Source organism: Triturus cristatus, chromosome 5_1, assembly GCF_964204655.1.
Source record: "Triturus cristatus chromosome 5_1, aTriCri1.1, whole genome shotgun sequence".
Taxonomy (NCBI): Eukaryota; Metazoa; Chordata; class Amphibia; order Caudata; family Salamandridae; genus Triturus; species Triturus cristatus.
In genome coordinates, this window is record NC_140587.1 from 772,713,337 (window position 1) to 772,739,750 (window position 26,414).

Genomic DNA, 26,414 nt, shown 5'->3' on the forward strand with positions numbered 1-26,414 from the left:
TTATCAACAAGTACTTACTTGCACCCACTGGGGTGAGCCACTTAAGAACTTCATGCACCAGCTTCCCATGGGGCGACCCGGAGGAGGAGCTAGCGGTGTGCGCTCCATTGCGGTTGTTTATAAAAATGGCTCCCTCGAGCTTTGAGCTGACGAGCTCCTGGACGACGCACCTGCGTGCCTGTGTGGGCACTGAAGCCCTTGACGGTTGCTTGGCGGCCCTCTCTTCCACCCCTAACTATTTCTCTACTGAGGAGGGAAGTTATCCCGAAACCCGAGCCATGTCTCGGGCGATATTTTAAAACCCGGGACATGTATCGGGTCTAGAGATTATCAACAAGTACTTACTTGCACCCACTGGGGTGAGCCACTTAAGAACTTCATGCACCAGCTTCCCATGGGGCGACCCGGAGGAGGAGCTAGCGGTGTGCGCTCCATTGCGGTTGTTTACACTTATGTTTTAAATTTATATTTCCTGCTCGTCAGGCCCTTGAGTTAATTACACCTCCTGCGCGGAGTTATATAATTAAGGGAGGAGGCCCGTGTTCAGCCTGTCGCCTCCAGACCCTTGACACTTGCTGCATGCTGAGATTCTATCATGGTGGGTTCTTTCCGGTCTGTGTGAGTCTGAGAGCAGGTGCTGAGTGTATTTAAAAGACACAGGGCGCGGCTCTCAAGACCGCGGTGCCACTTTACAGCTTGTCTCACCATCGTCAGTCTCTACGTGATGTATCCCAATTGCCAGCAGCTGTCTACAGCCAAGTAGAGTGACACTCCAAGAGACTACAGGGACCCAAGGCCAGCAGTCTCTGTCTTTATATCCCTAGCTGCCGCACTATGACTCACAGACTTGGCAAGTGTACAAAATGAAAGCTGCTGAGTGCTGACATTATAAATGTTCCTGCTAAGGTCGGAGTTTAAGTTTTAATATCATAATCATGGTTAGATATTTGTTTTACGATACGATTAGGTTACTAAGGCACTTCCGTTTCTCATGCTTTACAGCACTTTCAAAATCTTCTTGCAGTTTTTCATTGCTGAAATGAGTGTAAATTCTGATATATATATATATGTTTACCTCATATTCATTTTGTTTGCGTGAAAGTGTCACTCATAGTTGTTGAAGTATCGATCATAAATAAAAAAAAATATGAAAATGTCACACATAGCAATCTAAAACCTTGGCAGCTATGTTCCTTCCCTCTGAAAACCGTTTAGCTCTTACTTCACTCAGCCTCCAGCAACACTCCACAGTGGTGGCAGGCAGAGCCAGGGTCTCTATGGCAGGGGTTGGTTCCCTTCTGCTGCAGCAGCAAATCGCCCAGCACTGCCACTGCCCCAGACTCCACTCCTCATGAGAGCGTGTAGTAGTGAAGCGCGTGACGCGTCACTGCTATGTTCTTAGCGCGAGGGCTGGCCAAAATGATGCCCAGGGCCGTCATTGGTAGCGCTGGCACGCAACAAGATTGACGGCCCTGGAACGGACCCACAAGCAACTACAATAAGCGCAGTACATCGGGCAGCAATTATAATCACAGAGTAATGGGAAACGTTTACGAGCCAAAAATAATTGTACCGGGAGGTCAGTAGAGACATGATTGGCAGATTGAAAGCGAGAGGATATAGCAAGAGCACGATCAATAGGCCTAGGGCAGTTCACAGAGCTGATAACAGAAGGAGGGAGTGCATTCTATTGGGAAGAAAAAGGGTCGAAATCAGTTAGAAAGGTCAGACACCTAGGTTAGTAACAACATACAATAATGAACATCTATATGTTGGTAACAGCATGAGAAAATATTGGCACCTCATTAACAATGACCCAGTAATAAGACAGGATGCACCTAAGAACCCAATCATCACTTTCCGTAAAGCTAAGTCAGTGCGAGCCTATCTGGTTAGGAGTGACATGCCCAAGGAGAAGCCCAAGTGGATGTCATGAAGCTGGGATTTTATAAGTGCAGGGCCTGCAATGTATGTAAGCAAAGGTAATAAATTCAAAGCCTGCTGGTGCTTTACCAATACAGACCCTTTACGCGGGGCGCCTCTGTTCGACTGCCTGCACGGTGAGATGAATGCAACCATGGAATGAGAAGGGAGAACTATAGTAATGCAGATTACAAATAATTAGAAAAATACTTCATCATTCTCTTCTACGGCATTACATCAGGGAATACCTAAACATTATACATTCAGTCTCATTCCGTACACCAACATGAAGATGCACACCACATCATGAACTGCTTCTCACACTCCTTTGGCAATGACACACGAAACAACAATGGACAACAGGGGCAGTAATCTCTTATCACCAGCCTCCTACCAGTAGTGAGCGGCAGTCCTGGATAGCAGTGCAATGTATGTCAGGCAGGCAGGCAGCCTCATCCACTTCAACGCCCCCCTTCCCCCAGGCAGTCACACTCTAGCAGAAATGAGCTAGATAATTCTACCTGCACTCTGGCATGGGCCAGAGAATTTTTTTTTATCCCGCGTCGGTGCACCCTACGAAGGGGAGGGCTCGTCCACGGCTGGATCCGACCCTGAGCTGACAGAGCTCATTGGAGTCCTTCCCTTCTATCCGCCATTCAGGTCACGCACCACGCGCACCACCACTACGCTACGTGGTTCTGGGTGCGTGCGCGCAGGATTCAGGAAGCAGTAGTTGCAAGGAGGGCGTGGCACTGGTGGCCCTTTGCGGCGGCCGTTCTAATTTATTTGGGGACACCGACACTACTGTAATGACTGACAGTAGTGTCAGTGAGTGTCCCAAATAAATTATAAAGGCCGCCGCAACGGGCCAACAGTGCCACGCGGCCGCCGCCCCCAGAATAGTGCCGCCTGGGGCGGACCGCCCCCACCGCCCCCCCCTAGCTACGCCGCTGGGATTCAGGAAGCAGTAGTTGCAAGGAGGGCGTGGCACTGGTGGCCCTTTGCGGCGGCCGTTCTAATTTATTTGGGGACACCGACACTACTGTAATGACTGACAGTAGTGTCAGTGAGTGTCCCAAATAAATTATAAAGGCCGCCGCAACGGGCCAACAGTGCCACGCGGCCGCCGCCCCCAGAATAGTGCCGCCTGGGGCGGACCGCCCCCACCGCCCCCCCCTAGCTACGCCGCTGAACCAGCTACTGATTCTGATGCCTAAAATGGGCACTGTAGTTAAATCGGAGGGTGGTAATAATGTCAACAAAATAAGCTACATTCTTTCAATGGTAATTGTTGGGATTTGTGACGTTAGAGGTTTGCAAAGCCATAAAACAGCACAAAGCAAAGCGCGATGGGAACTGCAGTGTCAAGACTACTTGTCGTAGAGTGCAGTACAGTGGCGTAGAGCAGAGGGCCATAGAGTGGATTGAGCAGGGAAAGGGTAAATGTTTCAGAGCTTGTACGTTATGACTTAGCAGACACCACAGCGGTACGCCAAACTCGGGGTGTCACTGGATACAGCAAGATGTCTATTTAAGATGTTTCAGGATGCTATGATTCACAGTCAATGGCCCAACAAATAAATTGACAAACTAAGAAAAGTTGTTCAGATAGGGTGTGCTTCCAAGCTCATTCTATACTATCTCACCTGCAGTGGCAGTAGTCAGTGTTTCTGGCAGGCACGCACAAGGATCTCAGTGGATTATTGTGAACATCTGGTGTTGTCAAATTCGAATCATCAGCAGACTTTCTTCATGTGTTATTAAAGCTAGAAAGATCCTATGCTGTCTAGATCGATGCAGGAGCCCTTGGAATAGCGGTAGGGCTTCCAAGCAGAGCAATTTCAGTAGCTTCTGGGAAGGCAAGCACAGATTTAGGAGGGCCACAGGTTTAGTCTAAGCCAGAACAAAGTGTAGAGCTTGCCAGCTCCATACTCTGGAAAGCCTGGGGGTCCCAATCAAGTCATGAGTCCAAATGGTGTTCAGCAAGTTGCTGAGCAACTCCATCTTAAATGCCCAAAGCTGGATACTTGGGAAGGCGAAGTCTACCAATCCCAGTCTTTTGTGCCCCTACAATTTCAAAGGTCAGGCAAACAGACGGGGTCAAGTTTTTCCTGCTGGGAGAGCAGTTTTGGACAGCAAGAGCCCGCCTGCGGCGTGTCAGGTGAACCCTCCAAACAAAGGAGAGCAGAAAGAAAACCTTTGCGTTTGGGTTATCTTCTGTATGGAGCTGCATTCTCTACCCCGCAAAACCAATCTTACAGTAAAATAATGTTCAAGAAGACTTTTATTCTGATTCACTCGTACTAATGTTCATGATGGCTGAGCTTTGTGATCTTTTCAAGCACCCCATAAATAAACAAACACAAGTGGCATGATTTCCCCAAGACTCTGAACTTCAGTTTGCATGGGAGGGCATCTTCTTTGCATGTCCTCAGGCACTCCAGAAACTCTCAAACAGCTGCCACCAGCAAGGCATAGGTCTGAGGAGTGTAACTGGGGTTACCACCTTAGGACTGAGGGTGCAAAACCACTGGAAGTCTCCCCCTGTTACAGTTCACCCATGGGGTGACCCTGAGGTGCACCAGTTACAAGTTGAGGAAGTCTTTTAGGATTATGGGCCGCTTAAACTGTTGCCAAATTTTAAAAATCACATGGGGAAATTTGAGGACAAAGGAAAAATGCATGAGGTACCAGCTCAATAGATTGTCATAGACTTTTTTTTCTTTTCTCTTCCTATTTATCTTTACTGCTCTCTACATATTAGAGTAGGGAATACTCTTCTCAATCTATCCATAATGGTAAATGATACCACAGTTGCAATATTGGTTGATACAGTAGCAATATTGGTAGACTTAAATGATGCAGGAACCTCTGAATAGGAATTACATTCTGCTACAGAGGTGGGGAATGTGGGAAATGTATACGATGTACATTGCTACATTTCTAACTGTTTCCTTTTTTGAGTTACTGTTTTGATTTCTGAAAACTGGTTCCTCAAGTTGCGTTTGCAGGACTAGTTCTACAGAAAATAGGGCTACCCTGCATTCCTGAGGGAATGCATTTTTGTATGTTCTCAAAGAGAACAACATCAAAATAATGACACATATAAGCCCCACCCCTGCTTGCTGATGTCAGTTTCTTGTCTCTTTCCTTGGCGTGCCTTCAGACGTAGAGCGTGAACAATTGTTGGTAACAGTGCACTGAATACTAACTTGGGACCTTTTTAGATGTTAAAAAAGGGCCACTCCACAGAAAATGGAGGTGAGAGGACAGTGAGGAATCTGCAATTAGGTAGAGTATCCACCAGAAAGAGCTTTAGCGAAAGTAAGTAACTTGCTCTATTGATGAAAACTTCTAAGCTCAGGTTCCTCACCTTAGAATAGATACCAAAGCAGTGCCTCTCCAGGTGGAGAGTCTGTGGACTGGGCTCAGACCAAAAAGTCTTGCAGGACTGAGTTGGTGAAATGTTCTTCCTTCCAGACCTAACTGTCAAGACAGTGGTACTTCGTGAGCTTTTGCACTGACTCCATGTCACAGCCTGACTGATATCTAGAACATGCACTTTGTGTGCCACGCAATGGTTGCAGTCTTGTACCTATTGGGATGGGCTCACAGACATTCCAGAGGCTGTTTCTTAGCCAGTGCATAGCAGATCCTAAACAGAAGACTATCCACCTTGAGGACGTTCTCTTCTGCACAGGCTTTCCTTTCTTTGCTCCAGAGAACCTTACAAAATATCATTGTTTACTCACTGGTCTTTGGTACGATCGATATAAAATCATAAAGCCCTACTGGGATCCAGCCATTGGAGCCTCTCATCCTCTTTTGAGGGGTGAAAGAGAGGAAAGAACACTGCTAGAGTGATGAATTACCCAACATGGAAGGGAATCAGGACTTTTGGTAAGAATGCTGCCCAAATCCTCAGCACCACCATATAGGAAACAAAGGTGGCGTTATAGACAGTTGCACTGAAAGTGCCTGAAGTTCACTCATGCAATGAGCTGATGTAAACCCAGTGAGGAAAACAGTCTTGAAGGTCAGAAGATGTAGTGGCAAGCTATGCATTGGCTCGAAAAGCATACACATAAGTGTCAAGATTAAGTTAAGGTCCCACTGTGGGATCACAAATGGTTTGAGGGAAACGTGTGAAACCTTTAATAAATCTCATTACAACAGGTGGTTTAAACAAGGACGGTTAGACTTGCAAAAGTAGAAAGGTTGGAAAATAATCGACAAATAACCTTTAATAGGGTCCACTGCAAGGTCTTGTTATGCCAAAGATAAACCAAACAAAAGACATCCGTTTTCTTTGCTTGTAAAGGGTCAGTCTTGCGAATACCACTCCAGGCCACAAATTTGACAGAGGGCTTGTCTTAAGTGGATTTTGTGGAATGGCTCTTGACTGCAATGATCACACACCACTTCAGGTGGCAAATCAAATGCAATCAGTTGCTGCCGCTCAGTCTTTCCACAAATTGATGTAGATTGCTCAGAGTTGCTCTTTTCCTCCGCTTCCTTATTAGAGGACTGATGTTATGACCAGAAAACACAGGTACCACACTCTCCTGGCCCAATTTAGAGCCACGAGGATGACTTAAGCCCAGTTGTTGCTGATCTTTCTTCAGAATACAGGACAGGAAAGGCGAGAGGGGGAAGGTGAACATGAGTCCTGTGTTCCATTCCAGCAGTGCTCCTCTGGAAACTTCAGTACTCAAAACTTAAGGCACTGCCCCTTATTGACAATGGCAAAAATATCTAACCAATGTTCTGTTGGAAGATGCCCTGCGCCACCTCAGGTGTAGATGCCACTCATGATCCACCAGAAGCCACCTGCTCCGGTTATCCGCTGTGGCACTCAAGGACCCTGCTAGGTGGTTTGCGGTCAGGAAAATACCCTGGCTCTCCAACAATTTCTAGAGGCGTAGAGCCTCCTGACACAGAACCCAGGACCCACTCTGCCCTGCTTGTTTCAGTACTATCTGACGGTGGTGTTGTCAGTGAGAACCTGCATAAGTCTCTCCTTGATGGATGACAGGGAGGCCTTCAGTGCCAGACAAACTGCCCGCAACTTCAGCAGATTAATGTGGAGCCCAGCAGGGATGCATCCCTCATCACAGGCCGCACTGGGAGGGGAAGAGAGAGGGGCCTGCCACTGAACCAATTTAGTTCGTGCACTGCATATCTTGAGCCGTATGTTCGGAGACTTGAATGGCATCAGTCAGATTGCCGTGATTCTGGGCCCATTGAAACTCAAATTCCATGGCAGATCCTACATGTGCCATTTGGTATAGTTGACGAGGAGGGTGAAGGAGCCTAAGAGGCCAAGGAGCCTCAGTGCTGATCTCACCATGATCCAGGATCAAGCCTGCAAAATTCGGATCATAGGCCAAATGCCCAGGACTTGTTGCAGCAGTGGGAAAGCCTTGAACGCCACTGTTTAGAATTACTTCAATGAACAGAAGCCTCTGAAAAGGAGTCAGGTAGGACTTCGATTCATTGATAAAGAACCCCAACAATGTCAAGAGGTTCTCTATAGTCTGCGGTGGTCCAAAACTGTGGCGAGTCTGCCTTCAACAGTCAGTTGGCAAGGTACAGAAATAATGGTACCGCGGACCTCTGAAGATGGGCAGTGGCCACCGCCATCACTTTTGTGAACATCTGTGGGGCACTGGTGAGACTGAAAGGTAAATTGAAAATGCTTCTTGCCTACCATTAACTTCCGAAAAACATCTGTGGGACTGCAGGGCTCATATATGAAAATGTGCATCATGCAGGTGCATGGACACCATCCAGTAGCCTCGGCCCAGAGTTGGCAGGATCTGAGCCAGGAAGATCATTTTGAATTTGTCCTTGTGCAAGAAAGCATTAAGAGATTGACCTCATCTTTCTTCAGAACAAGGAAATAGATAGAGTAACAACCTCCTTCTCTTTCCAAGTCTGGAACTCTCTTGATTGTACTCCTGGAGATCAAAAAGTGCACCTTTGGTAACAAAACTGACAGGTGAAAGTCTGATTTGTGCTCTTGTGTAGAAGGGATAGGGAGCTGGGCAGGAAGAAAAGATAGGGCATAGCTATTTTGAACGATCAGTAAGACCTATCTGTCGGACATGATGGATTGCCAACCTGGGAGAAACTGTTAATTCCTGGCCATGAGCCATTAAGGGCAAACTGAAGTGGTTTGGTGGCTGTTGTAGCAGAGGAGAGGAATTTGAGGGCTGATGCTCCTGCTGGCCTGCACTTGGCCTGCCAGAAGCACGCCCATGTCCTTAAAAGGATTGATGTGTTTGCTGGACCACTGGTTGAGAAGGCGGTCACTGTCTTTATTCCATCCCTCTGGAATATCCACTAAACTTTCTGAATTGATGCGACAACTGTTTGGCCAGAGTCAATAGCCCCAAGGAGCTCTGCTGTCTTTAAAGCGCTCCAACAAGAAGTCCACCCTCTCACCAAAAAGGCTGAAGTCATCAAAGAGCATTTCCATGGTAGAGGCCTGTACTCCATAGAATACTGTGGAACACATGCACCGCGTTGACGAAGGACAACATTAGTACTGGCTGCCCTTCGCAGACATTCCATAGTAAACATACCTGCCTGTATAGCAAATGTGTTCGTATCCTAACCATTATGGATCATCTGAGTCAAAGAGAGACTCAAGTCTTCTGGAACCACCAGCTATATGTCCCCTGCCATGTTCCAAGGGGCATGTGTGTAGCGGACCAGCAAACAAAGACCCTTTCAAGAAATGTTGTGTCAAATTGGCAGTAGAAACATACACTTGCCTAAAGCATCAATCTGCTTGGAATTGTAATACGGCGGTGTGGTTGGAAATGAGTTAGGGTTCTACTTACTGGTTGAGGTCTGTACAATATGACTGTTTGGAATAGGGGTGGTTGGTGAGAAGATCCAGATCAACAGGTGCCAGTCTGTGATGTCTGGCCACCTGCCTATTCACAGGCCGGCAAGAACAAAGCTTTGATTAATTATCCAACAAAGTATCAGTGATGGCATCATTAAAAGGAAACAAGGGCTCAGACGTCGCTGGTCCAGGCTGCAGAATCTCTATCAGTACATTTATTTTGGTCTCAACTGAGGGTAGTTGCAGTTTTAGTGCCCCAATCACCTCTTCAAATAAGTTACTCTCTTCAGTTGATGGCATAAGAGGCTCGTTAATCTAGGTCTCAGCTGAGGTATCCAGCACACTGGCATTTTGTATATCAATGCACAAGGCATCATCAGTATAGTGAGGAGGAGCAAGCCACCCTCCTCATCCTCATCTTGATATGCCTGCTGCTCTGGTAAAGGATCAGGGTCTGAACCAAAGGGATAATCAAGCCCCTGCTGGTAGGTGCAACGTGTCAGAGCCAGTGGGTTAGAATGAAATTGCATGAAGACTGATTGCGCTTTTGCTATTTAGTGATGCAACATCGATTGGAAAAGTCGACTCTGGATCCAACATTGGCATCAGCCCTGGATCATCCTCTAGCACCAGTGGCATCAGCATCAGAGTAGTGGGGCCTTAGTAGAAAACTATACCATAGTCTGTACCGGTCTGATAACGGGCCCAAGGGGTGAAATGGTGCCAGGGATGGCCCTGCCGGCGGTTGCCCCACTAGAGGCCCCTGCAGAACCATGGAGCCTGAAGGTGCACAAGAAGAATTTACAGCATGGACTCTTTGAAGGTCTCGGTCTACTCCTGGGTCGATGATGGCTTGGGAAATTCATCTGAGGAATCACTTCCATGCCTGGAGACCTTGAAGGGGTGCAAAAGACATTGTGACGCCCTGGTGCCTTCTCTTTAGAGTCAGATTGACGGAATGGGCTTGAGTTCCACTTTGCTTTCTTGTGCTTGCTCTTGGACTTGGACTTAGACTTCCTGGAGGACTTTGAGCATGAAGTAAAGTGGTGGCAGTAATGGCCTTGGGACCTGGTCCGCCCTTGTGACTTCGCTCCTATGACTTGGAGAATGAGCAGGACCAATGTCACAGCTGTAAATTATTTTTGTGTACGGCAGCGTACAGCTTCCCCTTATGAGCTCACTGATCATCTTCGGGTGCATGAGGGCACACGTATCGTAGAAACACAAGGAGATCGTAGGACATTGAGTCATGTCCCAAGCCCAGGCACCAAAAACACACGGTGTGTAGCTCAGTAACCGATATCTGCTTCCTTCATTTATGGCATAACTTGAAACCTGTTGTTTTGGGTGGGAAAATTGTTCTCTAGCACACTGGTGAAATCATTTCAGAAGTCATCAGAAAACCAACAAAGTTGGGAGTGGTGTTCTAGATCTGTGATGGAAGGAGCTGACATCTGCGCCCAGGGGTGGCTGTTATATGTGATTCTGCTCCGTCCCTTCTGGGGTGCTGTGGAGTCAGCATGGGCCGCACAACACCACCTAGCAATGGGCAGAATCACTGCTGAAGAAAAGTTTCCAGATCCAGTCTGGCGCCTTTTGGAGTATTCTAAAGTCACACATTTGTGGTTAGTAGTATCCATCAGAACTGAAAGTTAAAATAGGTTTAAATCCCCTCCATTTTGATGGCTACTTCTACCTACATATTCCTAACCTTTTGAACACCCCAGGCATCATTCTGAATTTGGAAACCTCTCAATATCTCTCCCACATCAGTAGGGGTGCCGGCTCCACCACAAGCTTGTAGGTGGTGCCCTGTGATGTCACTGGAACCATAAAATGCCCCCATCGGTGTGCTAATGTAATTTCCCTTTTTTCCATGTCATCAACACCATCTGGATATCTTCAGCTCTCCTCATGAGATTTCTCGTTATTCGATGATTTCTTTGTTCCTATATCTTATTAGGTGCAGTTTTCTTCTGTATTTCGCCTCCAAAATGATCCGGATTCACGCCATGTCAAAAGGGTTGGATGTCCCTCACAGACCTTCGTTCCTTCTGTCTATGGTGCCTTCAAACTAACAACAATGTTGATGCCTGCGACTACTCTAAAAAAATGCATCGCAATGCTCTCAAACAAAGAGATTCCAAGATGGTAATGGTCAAAGCGCGGTATGAATGTCATGGACGTTGAAAATCTCGTCCCAGATCTAAATTTCTGTTACCTCATTCTTCAAAGTTATGGAAGAGAAAACACAAAAAGCAAAGAGAATCCACAAATCCAGGTGTTGTTCTTCAAGAAGAAAGTTACAGAGCCTCCAACTTCTCCCTTTCCAACATCAGACCAAGAACTGAAGATAATCCAGCTCCCGGCTCTCCATCGATGCCAGTGACTTTAGCAGGCCCAGCACGAGCGGCTTCATCTGACCCCCGGCGCCAGTTCCAGCTAGTATTTCACCTTTGGCGTCGATTCCAAGGCCCTTGCCTGAACACCTCTACCCTCAGTTTCCAAAACCTGGGACGGATCCAGCACTATTCCAGAATGCTATCTTCAGCATCTTCAACAGGGCTATAATCCCTCTGGTGTGCACGCTGGCTCCATGGGACAGATGGTATAGTCCCTGTGACATTTTCTGGCACAACATCAGCCGTTGCCCTTCCTGCCTTTCCCTCAAGTGTCCTGGGCTCTTATACGCCAAACATGAGTGGTGTATAGGAGCACCAAAGTTGACTTCACCCTGGTTACTTTTTCCGGTTTGATCTCCGTCGGCTTTGGAACACAACAGATTTCCAGTGGCGCAATCAAGTCCAACAGCACCACAAAAGGCGTCAACAGCACCACAGATGACACTGTCAGAGCTTCTACCACCCCAGCCACATCCAGAATCCTTGCCTTGTATTCCTGATCATTCTAGGAGGGCAGCTGTGATGCTTGTAGAATAAGAGATTTTGATTCGAGGATGAAGTTTCCCCAGAAGATATTCTTTCTGTAGCAGGTGCTAAACACATAATGATGAACCCAGACTTTGAAGGCTTGAAGAATGCAAGTGGCCTCAACACTTCCCTGGAATGGGAACTGCTCTCCCCAGCAGGTCTTCGTCCACCTAAGGTGAAGACATATCATTCTGTAGTAAGAAAAGCAGCAGAAATGCTTGACCTGCAACTTCCATCAACTGTGGTCAAATCTAACATCTTTACGAAAGTGTTGCATTCTACCTCTCAACTCTGCAGAGCCACATCTTCCTTTTAATGAAGCCCTGACTGAGCCTATCTTGTCTATATAGGAGAAGCCACCAACATGTACAGATGTAGCTAGGCAGATAGCTTACTGTTACAGACCTTCCTTGGAAACCCCCACGTCTTGTCAACCCATCTAGCCCCAGAACGGCTGGTAGTATAGGCTTCATGTTCTTTAAAATTGCCTCCTGTATCATTTCCATATACTCATCTGACTGGAGTCAAAGAAAATAGAACAATATACAAAAAAGGTATTAACGCCCTGAAGTATGGCTCTCAAGTCCATAAATACCACTTGCCTTATGAGAAGATGTGTATGCCTTGTTGGATTCTGCTTAGGCTGTCGTCTCTGACCTATCAAACGAGCTTCAGGCCCTCTTTAAAAAGCTCATAAATGAGGGTCAGGCTGATGCAAAGCAGGTCATGCAATCTGGCCTTCACAATACAGACTCAGTGGCTAGTGCTATGGGAACTTTAATCACCCAACAAAGACATGTCTGGTTGTGAAATTCAGGTTTCTCTCAGGATGTCCAGACAATACTCATGGATTTCCCCATTGAAGGACCTCGTTTCTTAGGTGCTAAGGCAGACTCAGCACTTGAAGGATTCTAAGACAGCAAAGCCACAGGTAGATCCCGAGGTGTACAAACCCAACCTAGAGATTACTGACAATTTAAGAAATTTCAGGTGCTTGGTACAAGCTTCTCCTTCCAAGGGCACCAGCAATATTCTGCTCAACAACAACAGGAGGCACACTCCTTCTACGGGCATTGCAAAGGGTGTGGCAGAGGAAAACATTGTGCCCTACCCCTTCCTCCCTCCACCTCTTTCTCATCCTCTTCCCCAGCCACTAAAGGCAAACAGCCCTAGATCGGAGCACACGCTACCCATTGGAGGATGAGTATCATTCTTTCCACAAGCATGAAGGACCATCAATTCAAACATTTGGGTCCTGCAAATTATGGAAAGGGGGAATGCCCTATCCTTCTAACAATCACCACCTCTAACCAAATGCACTCCCACAAGACCATCTGCATAACCTTCAACTGGAAGTTCAATCTTTGCTAAAAAACGGTCACAGTAGAGTTGGTTCTAGGAAAGGAATGGGGTCAAAGGTGTTACTCTAGTTACCCCTTGACCCCTAGAAAGTACAACAGTCTTCATCCAATCCTAGACCTCATGGTTTTGAACTGGCTCCTCAAAAATTGAAAAGTTCAAAATACCATCCCTAGCTCAGGTGTTGCTGGTGCTGGAAGCAGAAGATTGGATGGTGTTGGTTGACCTGCAGTTGGTTATTTCCACATGCCAATTCTGCAGTTGCACGGTAAGTGCCTTCACTTCACAGTCAGACTCGAATATTACCAGTTTGTGGCCCTTCCATTTGGCCTCACTTCCACTCCTGAAATCTTCACAAAGGTGATGATGATGGTAGCAGCCCTACTCATGTGGGCAGGAATTCCAGTATTACCTTAACTGAACGTGTCTCACCACCTACAGGCAACAACACAACTGTTGTAAAACTTGGGCTTTTCGATCAACAAGCCCAAATCTCACATAGTGCCCTCGGTGCATTATGTTCATAGGGGCAGTACTGGACATCACATTGAGTCGAGCCTTCCCTCCTCCTCAGATTTTTTAAGATATTCAGGCTCTGATTCTGATGTTTTAGGTTAAAGTGATCATTCCTGTTCTGACTATCTTACGCTTGCTTGGTGTGCTAGCCTTATGCATTTTGTTGGTCACCCATGCATGCTGGTACATGAGGGCCCTCCGGTTGTGCTTCTGGAGGCAGTGGCTCCTACAACAGGAATCTACAAGTCTGTATCAAGATCTCTAGAGACACTGTGGTGAATCTACAATGGTTGAGTGTGAGATGCAACCTTTCTCATGGAAAGATATTTCACCCATCTCCTCCTTCGGTGGCAGCGGTAATCATGGATGCATCTACTATAGCGTGGGGAGCTCCTTTTAGGGAACTGGAGATCAGATGCCTTTGGTCATCAGAAGAAGAGATGATGTACAAAAATATGTTGGAATTACAGGTGATATGTCTGGATCGCAAGGTCTTTCTCCCTTCCTTTACTTCAAAGTCAGTCATTCCAGATCTTGACAGTCAATACGACTGCCATGAGGAACATCAACAAATGGGAAGAAGTGGGTTACATCCATTCTGCAGAGAGGCTCTACGACTCTGGTTCTGGCCTCAGGACCATCAGATATGTTTGGTTGCAAATCCCCTGGCCTCGACAAGTGAGCGGACAGTCTCAGCCGGCGACATCTCTCAACCACGAGTGGTATCTTCACCAAGAGGCAGTTCAGTTCTACCATCATTTGTGGCAGACTCCTCAAGATAGATCTATTTGCAATTCCGAGAACGCTCATTACCTAAAATTCCATGCCCTCCAGTATCCGATGTAGGGAGCCTTGGAGGATGTGTTTCGTTTGAAGTGGAACTTTTTACTTCACTATGCTGTTCCCCCATGCCCTTGAATCCTCATGGGTTGGGGGAGATTGGCCTCGACTGGACCCAGTAATCTTAATCTCCTCAGACTGCACACATTGTGTGTGTAATTCAGACCTCATTCACCTCTCCCTATGGCTTCCGCTATGTCTCCTTCACAGGGTAATCCTCCTCTCGCAGTCTCTGGGGCAGGTTCTACACTCCAACTTCCAGAGCCTCCACCGACCTGTCTGAAGAATGAGTGGAACAACCTGAGTGTGTTTTCTTTGCCTCCTGAGGTGGTGGATTCTATTTTATGTACTAGAAGACACTCCACCAAAACTGTTTATTCCGGCAGGTGGTCCAGATTTGTTAAATGGTGTGAGCCCTTCAGGCTCGCCTGTGTGACATAATCCACTTTGCCCTCTCGCAGGCCGTTCAGCGTTGCACATGGCTACGGTTAAAAGTTATTTATCAACCTTATCAGCCTTTTTATGTCTACCCTATTAACCTTCCCTCTTTCAGTCAATAGGATCTCAGTTTGGTTCTTACTTGATGTGTTCCCCATTTAGACCTTAACATAGTTGTCCCTTACAGTTATTAAAATTCAAGACAATTTTCTTAATTGCATTATGTCAGCCAAACCGGTAAGAGAACTTCAGGAGTTTAGTGTAAAGTTCCCCCCTTCACCACCTTCCTACCCGACAAACTGGTAGTATGAACCAGGGCTGCCTTCCTGCCTAAAGTTGTCACTCCCTTCCACTTAGGTCAATCCATCACCCTTTCCACATTCTACCCTCCTCCACATCCTACAAAAGAGTAAGAATGACTTTATCAACTTGGTCCCAAGACAGCGGTCAGCTTCTACGTGGACAGATCATGTGAATTCAAGCTAGATGATCAGCTCTTTGTGCGATATGCTAGAAAAATGAAAGAAATGAGAGGCAAGTCAGTCCAAAAAAGGGCACTGTCAAGATGGATTATACTGTGCATCAAAATCTTCTACGCCAAGGTGCATAAACAGCATACAGAAGGTATCCGGGCTCATTCTACCAGGACCAAATCTTCTACTTCAGCATTAGCGAGAGGAGTGTCTGTAGCAGATATCTGCAAAGCAGCAACTTGATCCTCCCTTCACACTTGTGAAACAGTATTGTCTGGGTTTCGAAATGAGGAAGGACGGCCACTTTGCCCGTTCAGTTGTTCAGAATTTTTTTTTAGTATAGACAGCCATGCGCCCACCTCGAGCTGGGACTGCTTTGTGAATCTATTCAAAAGGTGAGGACTCTGCAGGCAGAAGTATCCATCAGAAGACCAAGTTACTTACCTTTGGTAAGTCTTTTTCTGGTGGAAATTGTATCTACCTGCAGATTCCTCACCAACCCAACCACCTCCCTGTTGCATGGCTTTGTCTACCAATAGTTCTGTTTTGTATTCTTCATATTATTGACAACATCACCTATCTAAATAAGATGTTATTTTTTTCCGTTCACCTTGGAGGCGGGCTAAAAAGTGGTTGGCAACTGACATCAGCACGCTGACGGGCTGCTTAATGGCTCCAGTGACATCACAGGGCACCACATGCAAGGTCTTGATCAAGCCAGCACCCTCTACCGGTGTGGGAGGGCTATTAGTTTAACAGATGCCTGGGATACCAAAAAAAGTGAAGAATCTACAGGTAGACATAGCATTCACCAGAAAAAGCCTCTCTGAAAGTAAGTAACTTGTTAATTTGTGCGAGACCGAAGCAACCATCTCGCTCAAAAGGGAAGCCGGGGCCATAAGTACATCCTTACTGCCCCTATAAATAAGTAAAGTTACAAGGAGGGATGTATACTTTCATCCTGCTACCTCACTCCACTTATCTCCCCCTCTCAAAACACAGACACTCAGTGGATTAGGGAACTGCTGCTATTTGCCTGCTCACCACCTTCTCATGTGTGTGACTCTCTCTCTCCATCTCTCTCTCTCTCGCTATCTCTCTCTCTCTTTTTCCCCCAATTTCCCCACCCCTCTCCTCTCTTGACGTGGAATCACTGGACCCGACTACCAAGCTGCCATCCCCTTCCCGAAAAAACACCGCTCACACTGTGCACCTGCTAATTTAAGCGAAGCCAGGTACAATCGTGGAAAGCTGTACAAAATTACACCATGCAAATAGTGATGTGTACTTCATCCAAGTACACACCAATGGAAGAACTCTTTACAGGCGGTCAGAAGGGGACAACAGAAGGGATGTGGTGTTGCACTTTATCACTGCTGTGTCTGTTCCTCCCTCTTCTTGAAACAGGACATTGCCCTCCAGTGCCCTAGAAAGCTACTGAAAGGGCTGCACTGTAGTACATCTAGCATCCTAAGAGGCTATTGAAATCTAAAAGGTAATTACTTTTGTGAAATGGACCGCTTCGAGTCACAAGATGTGTGGGTTATTTCTTCATACAATAGCATGTTGTTAAAAGCCAGGGCAAGTGCTTCTTTTGTAGGGGTGGTGTTTACAAAGATACCCGTCCACGTAGCGTGTATAATGCAGCCCGCATGCTTCACTGTAACAGGGACACTGTATTTCAGAGTAGAAATAGCCTTTGGGGTTCACTTAGGCCTCAGGGAAATTCTAAAGTAGGTTATGAGACCCCATCGGCACAGTACAGGGTTAAACTGGGAGTAAAAACACTAGCACCTGCAGACTGCTGCGCAGGATCGGGTGGTGGGGCAAACTTACTAAGGAGACCCCACTTTGGCGCAATAGCCTCTTACCGCAACTACTTGATCTTTCTGGGTTTGCGGGCTGGGATGCCATTGGCATCTCAACAATTGGAGCAATTCTCCAAGGCCAGACCCTTAAATCCTTGCAACAACTACAATCCGACTTTCAAATGCCTGGATCCCAATTTTACAAATACCTTCAATTTCGCCACGCGCTATCTCCTTATTTTGCGCGACAAGACACCATCCCCTATTTCAACCCCTTTGAAGCCAAAGTGTTTATGGGTGCGATGGGCACACACAAAATCACAGCGCTATACCGCACCCTGGTCACCAATAGCCACAACACACTACACAAGACTAGAGAGGCCTGGCAGGAAGACCTGGGTCCGCTCGATGAAGATGACAGGATGGAGGCTCTCGAATCCCCGCGGGGTGCGGCTAAGCTTTATACAATTTAAATACCGCCACAGGGTTTACTTTACACGTTACAGGCTTTGGCGTGCAGGCATGATTGACTCCTCATTGTGCCTGAGTTGTGGACAGGCGGAGGGTATGTTCCTTCACACTGTATGGGGCTGCACCACCTTATCGCGGTTCTGGCACTGGGTATTGACTTGTCTCTCTGAGGTCTTGGGGTGGGATATTCCGCTGTGTCTACGCCTAACCATGCTCCATATTACCGATGGGATAAGAGGTAATAGATACAAAAGGCACCTGCTGTTTTTGGGGCTTACCTTAGCTAAACCCGATATTTCTAGAGCTTGGAAGGCGACTCTCCCACCCTCTGTTGGGGCATGGAAGAGAGGCCTTGATTTCTCCATGGGGCTGGAACTTCCGATTTTCAAAGCATGAGGATGTCCCCAGAAACATCCCCAAATATAGAAGCGATGGGCTGACTATCGAGGTATATATTTTGAACCTCTCCCCCAGCCCCCTGTGCCGAAGATTTGCTGTGATGATCAGCAACTGGGTATTATACACATCTTGATTCATTGCTCATACACTGATATGTCGCGATTGGAGTCACTACCACAAATTACATGGATATACGCTGTGACACAGTTCTTCCTGGTTTACGATGTTTTCTTTTCTTTGAATCGGTTACACGTATCTTTTATTCTTCACCGAACCTATTGTAAAATGTTGACATCTTTATCAGTGCCATTCCATGTATATGATGTATTGGCGGGGTTCATATTGCCTGTCAACAATAAAAATTTGTTGTGAAAAGAGAAAAAAAAAACACTAGCTCCTTACTGCTTTTTATTCTCTGTAAAGCTCTTAATTAGTTGACTATTTTTCAATATATATCAACATTTGTGAAGCATTTTTCCTTATTGAGGTCTTCTTTCCTGGATCAGTGTTCTTTTGTCATTAGATATGTTTTTTGGGACCTTATATGATATAGATCTGCATTTAGTATGCTGCTCAGTCAGGCATATGCAAAGATTGTGTGTTCCCTTTGAGCGAACTTTTATTAGACCCCGCTTTCCTGGAAACAGGGTGGTATTTAATATTCCAGGGACACGTGAACACAGTATAGGCACCTGCTTAGTATTACCTTGCAGTAACATGGGTCCTTCCTCCACCAATCTCACATCCGAGAGAGAGGGAATTATGCCAGGAGTGTAGGTTTCATTGGTGTAGCAGGTGCAGTGGCACCAATGGCCTGTGAGGCCCACTGAATGCTGATTATTGCTGTATTTTATAATTCAAACTGCAGCCAGTGGGGCCAATGCCTTCCTTGCACAAGGGCCCATGACACACTGGGATGCTCCTGAATGAAGCCCATGTGGATCCTCTGTGAGACGGGAGAACAAGGGGGATGATTTATTATTGGGCTGCGTCGCCCTTGCATCACGCAAGGGGGCGCACGGGCAATGCAACTTCTAAGTCAGCTGTACTAAGCCACGCACGGCCTCCTTTGTGGCCCTGTATGACATGATAAATCTAAAGGCGCAAGGGTGATGAAACTACTAAGTCGGCTTTACCATGCCATGCACGGCCACCTTTGTGGCCCTGCATGACATGATAAATCTAAAGGCGCATGGGCGATGCAACTACTAAGTCGGCTTTACCATGCCACGCACGGCCAGCTTTGTGGCCCTGCATGGCTTGATACATATAAAGGCGCAAGGGCGATGCAACTACTAAGTCAGCTTTACCAAGCCACGCACTGCCACCTTCGTGGACCTGCATGGCTCGATAAATCTAGGGTAACACAACGCAGCGCAAATCGCTGTGTTGCGTTACTCTGCCCCAGGGAGGCGTTCCATAGGTGTAGTGCGGGTGTTCCCACGCATCCACCCATGGATTTTGGCGCATTCCCAGATTTACCATTACTGGTACACATGGGAATTATTCAAAACGCTATGCCTCCCCAGGTGAGGTGTAACTAGGAGAATATCTTTATTTCTCCTCGTTTTTTCCTCTTTTTCAATGTGTGCTGCATTCTGCCAGGTTACATCCTAGCTGGTGAAAGGAGTGTCCTCTCAGACTTATTGAACATTGATTAATAACATTATAGACTCCTTGAGTGTTTTGGAGGAAAGGTGGGAAAGCGATGTGGGAGAACTGGAAGTGTGGGAAGTTGTACTTATGCACCCCGCATAAGTGGCCAGACACTCCAGCCCACACTGGTACAACTGAAGATCTTCCACCATGCTTGTTGTCGCAGCACCAGGCTGCATGCAGTGGTCCTTGCTACCACATCGGGTATGCAGCTGGTGTGGAGAGGAAAGGACTTTGAACTATTTGGGACCCTGCGATTGTACGGCTTTTTTGTAGGGAGCACGTGTGGAACTGCAGATATGTGACCTTTCATTGTCATACTTGGCTCTAGTGCTGAGGTTAACTTTGCCAGGACTCAGTTGACCCATATCACGTTGCACGTAAGGGTGGCTAGGTGGAACATAGCCAGGGCCCAGTAAGCCAGTCCTTTGCAGCGGGGGAAGGGGAGACTTGAGACGCGCATACCCCCTCCCTGACGAGGATTTTTCTTCTACTGCTGAGCTGTGTGTTATCAGTGAGTGTGGGGGGGCTTGGCGCGTGCTGTGCGAGATTCCTTCTCAAAGCCGATATGCAAAAATACAAACGCAGACTCAATCTCTTTCGATTAAATGTGTTTATCCGTGTTTTGCGCCTGCGTTTGCAGGTTTTGACTGGCCCATTTTAATTCAGGCCCTGTTGTATTTTTCCATTTTTGTGTGGTGAGCACGTGCTCTTGTGTGGAAATGTTTTCCGTCAGAAAATGCTTGCACCTTTACCGAGTGACCTTTGGTTCTCTCTCTGCAGGTTGTCACAGCTGGTTTATCGCCGCTCGTCTTTGACATTACTCTGAACGCTCCGACCCTTTGCTGGTAAGTGCTCCTGAGTCATGGTATTTGTACGTGGCCTATTATTGAGTGACTGTTTCCTATTGATCCAGGCAGCGTTTCCGCTCATTACGTGTTTACTGCAATTGATGACTCGGAAAATTGCAAGGGAAAATCACTGCAGTGGGAGCAGCGCATGGATCCACAGCCTGTGTGTAATGTTCCCAAAAACAACCAAGGGGACCACTGCAGAAACGCTGCACAGCTACGAAACAAGCATTTGCAATGCAATAGGTCTCGCATTTACGCGAGTTTGAGCTATTGGCATTGTAAATGACAATGCTTCTTATTTATGTTTTGATTTTTAAAACATAAATAAAACGCATTATCCTTTACAATGCCAATAACTTAAACTTGCATAAATGCGAGACCTATTGCATTGCAAATGCTTGTGTCTATGTTTTACACACAGCTGCATGTGCATACGTTGCTTCTCAAGGTGCCATCTTAAAAACAGGCAAAAAGTTTCCTGATGGCTGCAACCGTCCAAACCATACGACATAACAAATAAATGGCACACTTTTGCCTTAAAGGAGGCATAAAGCCCATGCAGGCGAAACAGACCTGTAAAGGCATGATATATTCAAGTATCGACATGGAGGGAGAAGGCACAGACAGCGGGCGGGCTGCGGGGACGGGTGGTACGGGGAGGGAGAAGGCACAACAATGGGAGGGAGGGGGGTAAAATAGGCACCAGAGCACGTCTTACCTGCAGCAAGAGAAAGTGAGCGTGTTTATGCTATGAAGGTTACAAAAGCCGATAGCAAGTTAGGCGGCACAGTAATAAATAAAAAATAACATGGCGAGATAACACAGCAATACAAAAACTAGTTTTATTTTATTTATTATTGTGCCGCCTAACTTACGATTGGCTTTTGTAATCTTCATACCATAAACACGATCTTACAAAGGCCGATCGCAAGTTAGGCGGCACAATAATAAATAAAAAATAACGCGGCGAAATAACACAACAAGAAAGTATATTGCGAAATAATAATCAAAATAAAACAGCATACACACGATGCAAAATACTAAGCAAAATAAAACAGCTTACACATGATCAAAGGTTACAAAAGCCGATTATGCTGTTTTATTTTGCTTATTATTTAAGCAAAATAAAACAGCATAAGCACTATCTAAGTTTACAAAGGCCGATCACAAGTTAGGCGGTACAATAATAAATACAAACAAGCCCGCGTGGCAGCAGGGGAGGCGCGTGCCTCGCGTGGTAGCAGGGGGAGGTGGGGGCCAGCGTGATTCACTTGCGGGAGCGATAATTGCTACCATATGGTGGCGCTCGCTCCCGCAAGTGAATCTCCACACGTGCACGCGTTGCCATTGAAGGCAATGGAACGCGTGCACGGTTGTGGGTTAAAAAGGGGACCGATGGCTAAAGGTCTCCTCCAAGCAGCACATGCACGCTGCGTAGGCAAGACCTAAGAATGAATGTGTCCATCTGTAAAAAAACTGGTGCTCATGTAAAGCGCTCTGATACCCTATGTCTCGGGTCTAGGTCGCGCTATATAAAACACTAAAATAAATGTTTACTTTTTTGGAAACATGATAAATATATTTCTAAAGCATCACAGATAATCAACCTTTATTTCTAGTTACACCCCTATATCAATGATAAAAGCTAAATGCATTATCTTTTCTAAGGTTTACGCCCTACACTTAGAAAACTACATCAGTAAATTAATCAAAAATGATCAAAAAAAGTAATGAAAGGCCGGCATGTTGCATCAAATTCTAGATTGATAACTAATTTACAAAATCAGAATTGACAATCAAGATGGTAGAGTAACCCCGGAGATTGTGAACGTTTTCAATATAACCTAAATTGTGGGTGTAATTAAAAAACACTGGAGCCAAACCCTCATTCACCAATCTAGGTGGTATGCATTATGATAATGTTTGACTCACATCTGTCTGACATTCATGGGGGGGGGGGGGGATGGGCTCCCAAATGTTTAGGAAGTATTTGGGGTGGAGCTGTGTCCTTATGCCAATATTGGGATACAACACAAGTGGTTAAAGATCTCTACAGATAGTCCAAACTGATATTTATTGTTGGATTCTATGGGGATATTGAAACCAAATGAGTATGGAGATGTTAGGGACACCTATCAAACCCGCAGCCCACTGGGCAACATGTTTCAGCTATTTTAGTGGTCCCAAATGGGGAGCTACAGCTTTATTCAGGACCTGGATCCCTGTACTCAGAATAGCCCAATAAGGCCTTATATTTATAACAAACAAAGTTGGTGGTGTCCTATTGAAACACACGCACACACAATTAAGCGCATCAGAATTATGCCTGAGTCAAAGGCCGAGCCTTCTCTGTTTTAGGGATCTGTAGAAAAACGTATGACAAAATAATAGACACACATAAATATTTAATTCAGGTACACAGAAGGCCAAAATGCTCCATGTGGGTTATTTTGTGCCAGAGATGATGTGCTCGAAAGGCAAACAAAAACAATTATGGCAAATCATCACTGCAAACATATGAGGTATAGGGAAATGCATAGTTAAACAACCCACTTAATGTCATTGAAGTGACGTAATGTCACACTGACATTCGTTAGTAGTATTACCCCACTCAGAATATACAATGGGCCCCATGAAGGGAAGTGCAGAAGTGCATAGAGGGCCTTCCTGAGTCACCCACTGAAATAGTTAAAAAGGCATATAGGTTGATTGTAAAAATCATCCTCAGTGTGGATTATGACTCTCAAAATTGTTAGTCTAAAGAAAAAAGAAAGTAAAGACCTATGTAATCAAGAGGGCTTACATTGGTTTTGGTTTCGTTCCTGGTAAACTTAACTTCTAGATATACAGTGTGTTGACCATCTTGTTTGGTTTTTTTATTTTTTAATTTTTTTATTATTCATGCTCGTCAATACATACAGACAGACTGGAGACAGGCATCATTTAGACAAAGCAAAAATACAAACGAAAAGAGTGTAGCTTTTGTTAATCAAATTCGCTGATCCAATCATTAAGTGGTCTCCAGATTTTGAGTCCCTTGATTCTTCCCTTTTTCCCTTTTCGCATATAAAGGACCTTCTCCAAATTAAAAATATGAAGCAAACGCATTTTCCATTGTCCGAAAATGGGTGGTAACGGATCTAGCCACGAGGAGGCAATACATAATCTAAGTACTGACATAGCGATAAATATAAACTCCATGTTATTATCCACTGGTGTAGATACACCCAAAAGCATGAGTTGGGGGGTTAACAACATTTTTTAGAGAATGTTTCTCGATATCCGAAACCCCATCAAGAAAGATTTTATAAAGTGCAGAAATTGAAGGAGGAAAATCACAGGTGATAACCTCCAGCAGGGGTATCACAGAGTAACCTATTGCACCCCCTCTTTTTTTAGTTATAAAATCCCTCAGTTGTAGAAATTTAAAGAAGTCTCTATTACTGAAATTAAATCTATTTTTAATTATTTCAAATGTGGCTGGTTGATCACCGACCAGCAAGTCAGAAATTCTACAAACCCCCACCTTAATCCATCTAGCTAAGCATGCATCGGAAAGTGTTGCAGAGATCTGAGCATTATCCAAGAATTGGGTATATCTACTAAACCTACCCAAACCCAGCTTATTTCTAACATGGGTCCAGTTTTTATATGCTGTAATCAAGATCTTAAATCGTGTCTTTTAGAAATAGCTAGGCTCATATATTTTTAATAAGCATCCTCTGGAATCCTGACCCATTAGAATCTCAAATATAGAAAGGACATCTTTCAAGATCGGAGAAGCATTTTTATCTGCTTGAAATAAAGGCCAATAATATTTAAATGATGCTGCTAAATAATATATTCTAATATCAGGTAATCCAAGTCCTCCTCTTTCCACTGGGAGAGATAAAAAACAATTTGCGCGACAATTTTTTTTAAAAGACCAGATGAACCTAGCAATCTCACGATTGATCTGGCAAAACCAAATATTGTGAATTTCTAGAGGTATTGTGCGAAAAATATATAGAAGTTTTGGAAGGACAATCATTTTGATTAGGTTGCATCTCCCTATTATGGATAATCTCAGATTATCCCATCGACCCGTATCCTTCTTGATTTTAGAAATAATAGGGTTGAGATTAGCTTCAACAATATCCTTCGTTTGAGCTTTTACTCTAATCCCAAGATATATTGCCTCCTCTACAATTCTTTCATCCATATAGGCCAAATGTTTGTTTAGTAGAATCTGGGTTTTACCCCTATTAAGCTTATAGCCAGAAACTCTACCAAATTTTTTTGTCAAGGTTTCAACTTCAACGAGCGTGTTAGATAGTTCCGAAGTCACAATTGCGACATCATCAGCGTATGACAAGATTTTCGTTGGATAATCATTAAAAATAAAAGGGGATATGTTCTCCGAGGCTTCTAAGGCCCTAATAAAGGGATCCATATATAACGCATATAGCAGAGGGGAGGATGGCCAGCCTTGCCTTGTCCCTCTTTCTATAGAAAAAGGTTCGGAGAGACAACCCATAATCTGAACCTGTGCTACTGGTTTACAGTAGAGAGCCTGGATTGCCCTAATAAAGCCTTCTCCAAGATTATTCGCTTCTAAACATTTCCAGAGATAGCTCCAGGAGACGCGATCAAACGCCTTTTCAGCGTCTAGGAAAGCGACCGCTAAAGGAAGCTTTGTAACATCTGAGGCGTCCAATAATGTAATGAGTCTTCTAATGTGATCCTCTATCCCCCTTCCTTGGATAAATCCGTGTTGCCATCGAGAAACAAGATGTACCATAACTCTATTAAGACGCGAGGCAAAAATCTTGGAGTATAATTTAGTATCACTGTTTAAAAGAGTAATGGGTCTATAAGAGCCCATGTTTAGCGGGTCCTTCCCCTTCTTTAAAAATACAACAATATTTGCAAGCCCCCAAGACAGCGGTGGAACTGCTCCGGCTTTAACAGAATTGAGGAGAGCTAAAAGTTCCCTTCGTATCTCTTTAAAGAAAGTCTTATAAAACTCTAATGGTATACCATCTATACCCATAGCTTTACCGGATGGTAAATCGAATAAAGCTTTCTTTAATTCCTGACACGAAATTTCTAAATCAAGATGAGATGCCTCCTCTTCTGTTAGTTTTAGTTTGGGAAGAAAGAGAGGATCACAGATTATGTCCAGAGAGGTATCTGCTGTGTATAAGGCTCTATAGTAGTCTTTAAATGAATCTCTAATTGCTTTCTCATCTGAGATTATATCACCATTGAGATTTTTAACTTGATGTATATGTCGAGCGGATATCTGTTGCCTGGTTTTAACTGCCAATAAACGCCCGACCGTCTCACTGTATTCATAGCACTCCTGCTTTCTAGCTAAATAAATACCAGCTTGCTTATTTAAATACAAATCACTTAGGGTCAATTTAATTACAGAAATTAAATCCAAAATTCCTGTTAATTCAGACTTATTTCCCACTTTAGTTATTAGTTCTGTTTCCAGAAGAGAAAGCTTCTGATAGTAATTCTTGACCTGCAGAATATGTTTCTTCTTTTTAAGTGCACCAAAACTGATAGTTTCGCCTCGTATCCAGGCCTTGAATGTGTCCCAGACAATCCCTGGAGATGCAGTACTGTTATTAATCCTGAAAAATTCCCCTATTCTATTTTTCATATAATCTCTGTAATCTTTATCTAGAAGGATGGCCCTTTCAAATGTCAATTTTTTCACTATATTAGCCATGCCATCCAGGGGAATTTGAAGAACCAAGGGATTGTGATCTGATAGTAACCTTGGATATAATTCAATTTTTGCTTCCTTTAATAAAAGGGGGGAAACTAAGAAATAATCAAGCCTAGCAAATTTCTGATGGGGGGCTGAGTAATAGGTAAATCCCGGATCTGAACCTCTT

The 26,414-nt window shown here is 45.1% G+C and overlaps 1 protein-coding gene across 7 annotated transcripts in view; it reads left to right on the forward strand.

The window, feature by feature from the left end:
* Positions 1-26,414, forward strand: part of SLC35D4 (solute carrier family 35 member D4) — a 642,891-nt gene that overhangs the window by 586,137 nt on the left and 30,340 nt on the right. For all 7 annotated transcript variants that reach the window (XM_085605764.1, XM_085605763.1, XM_085605761.1 and 4 more), the window contains one exon: positions 20,453-20,517. In XM_085605764.1, coding sequence (XP_085461890.1) covers positions 20,453-20,517 — 65 coding nt within the window. The remainder of the gene's footprint in view (positions 1-20,452; positions 20,518-26,414) is intronic.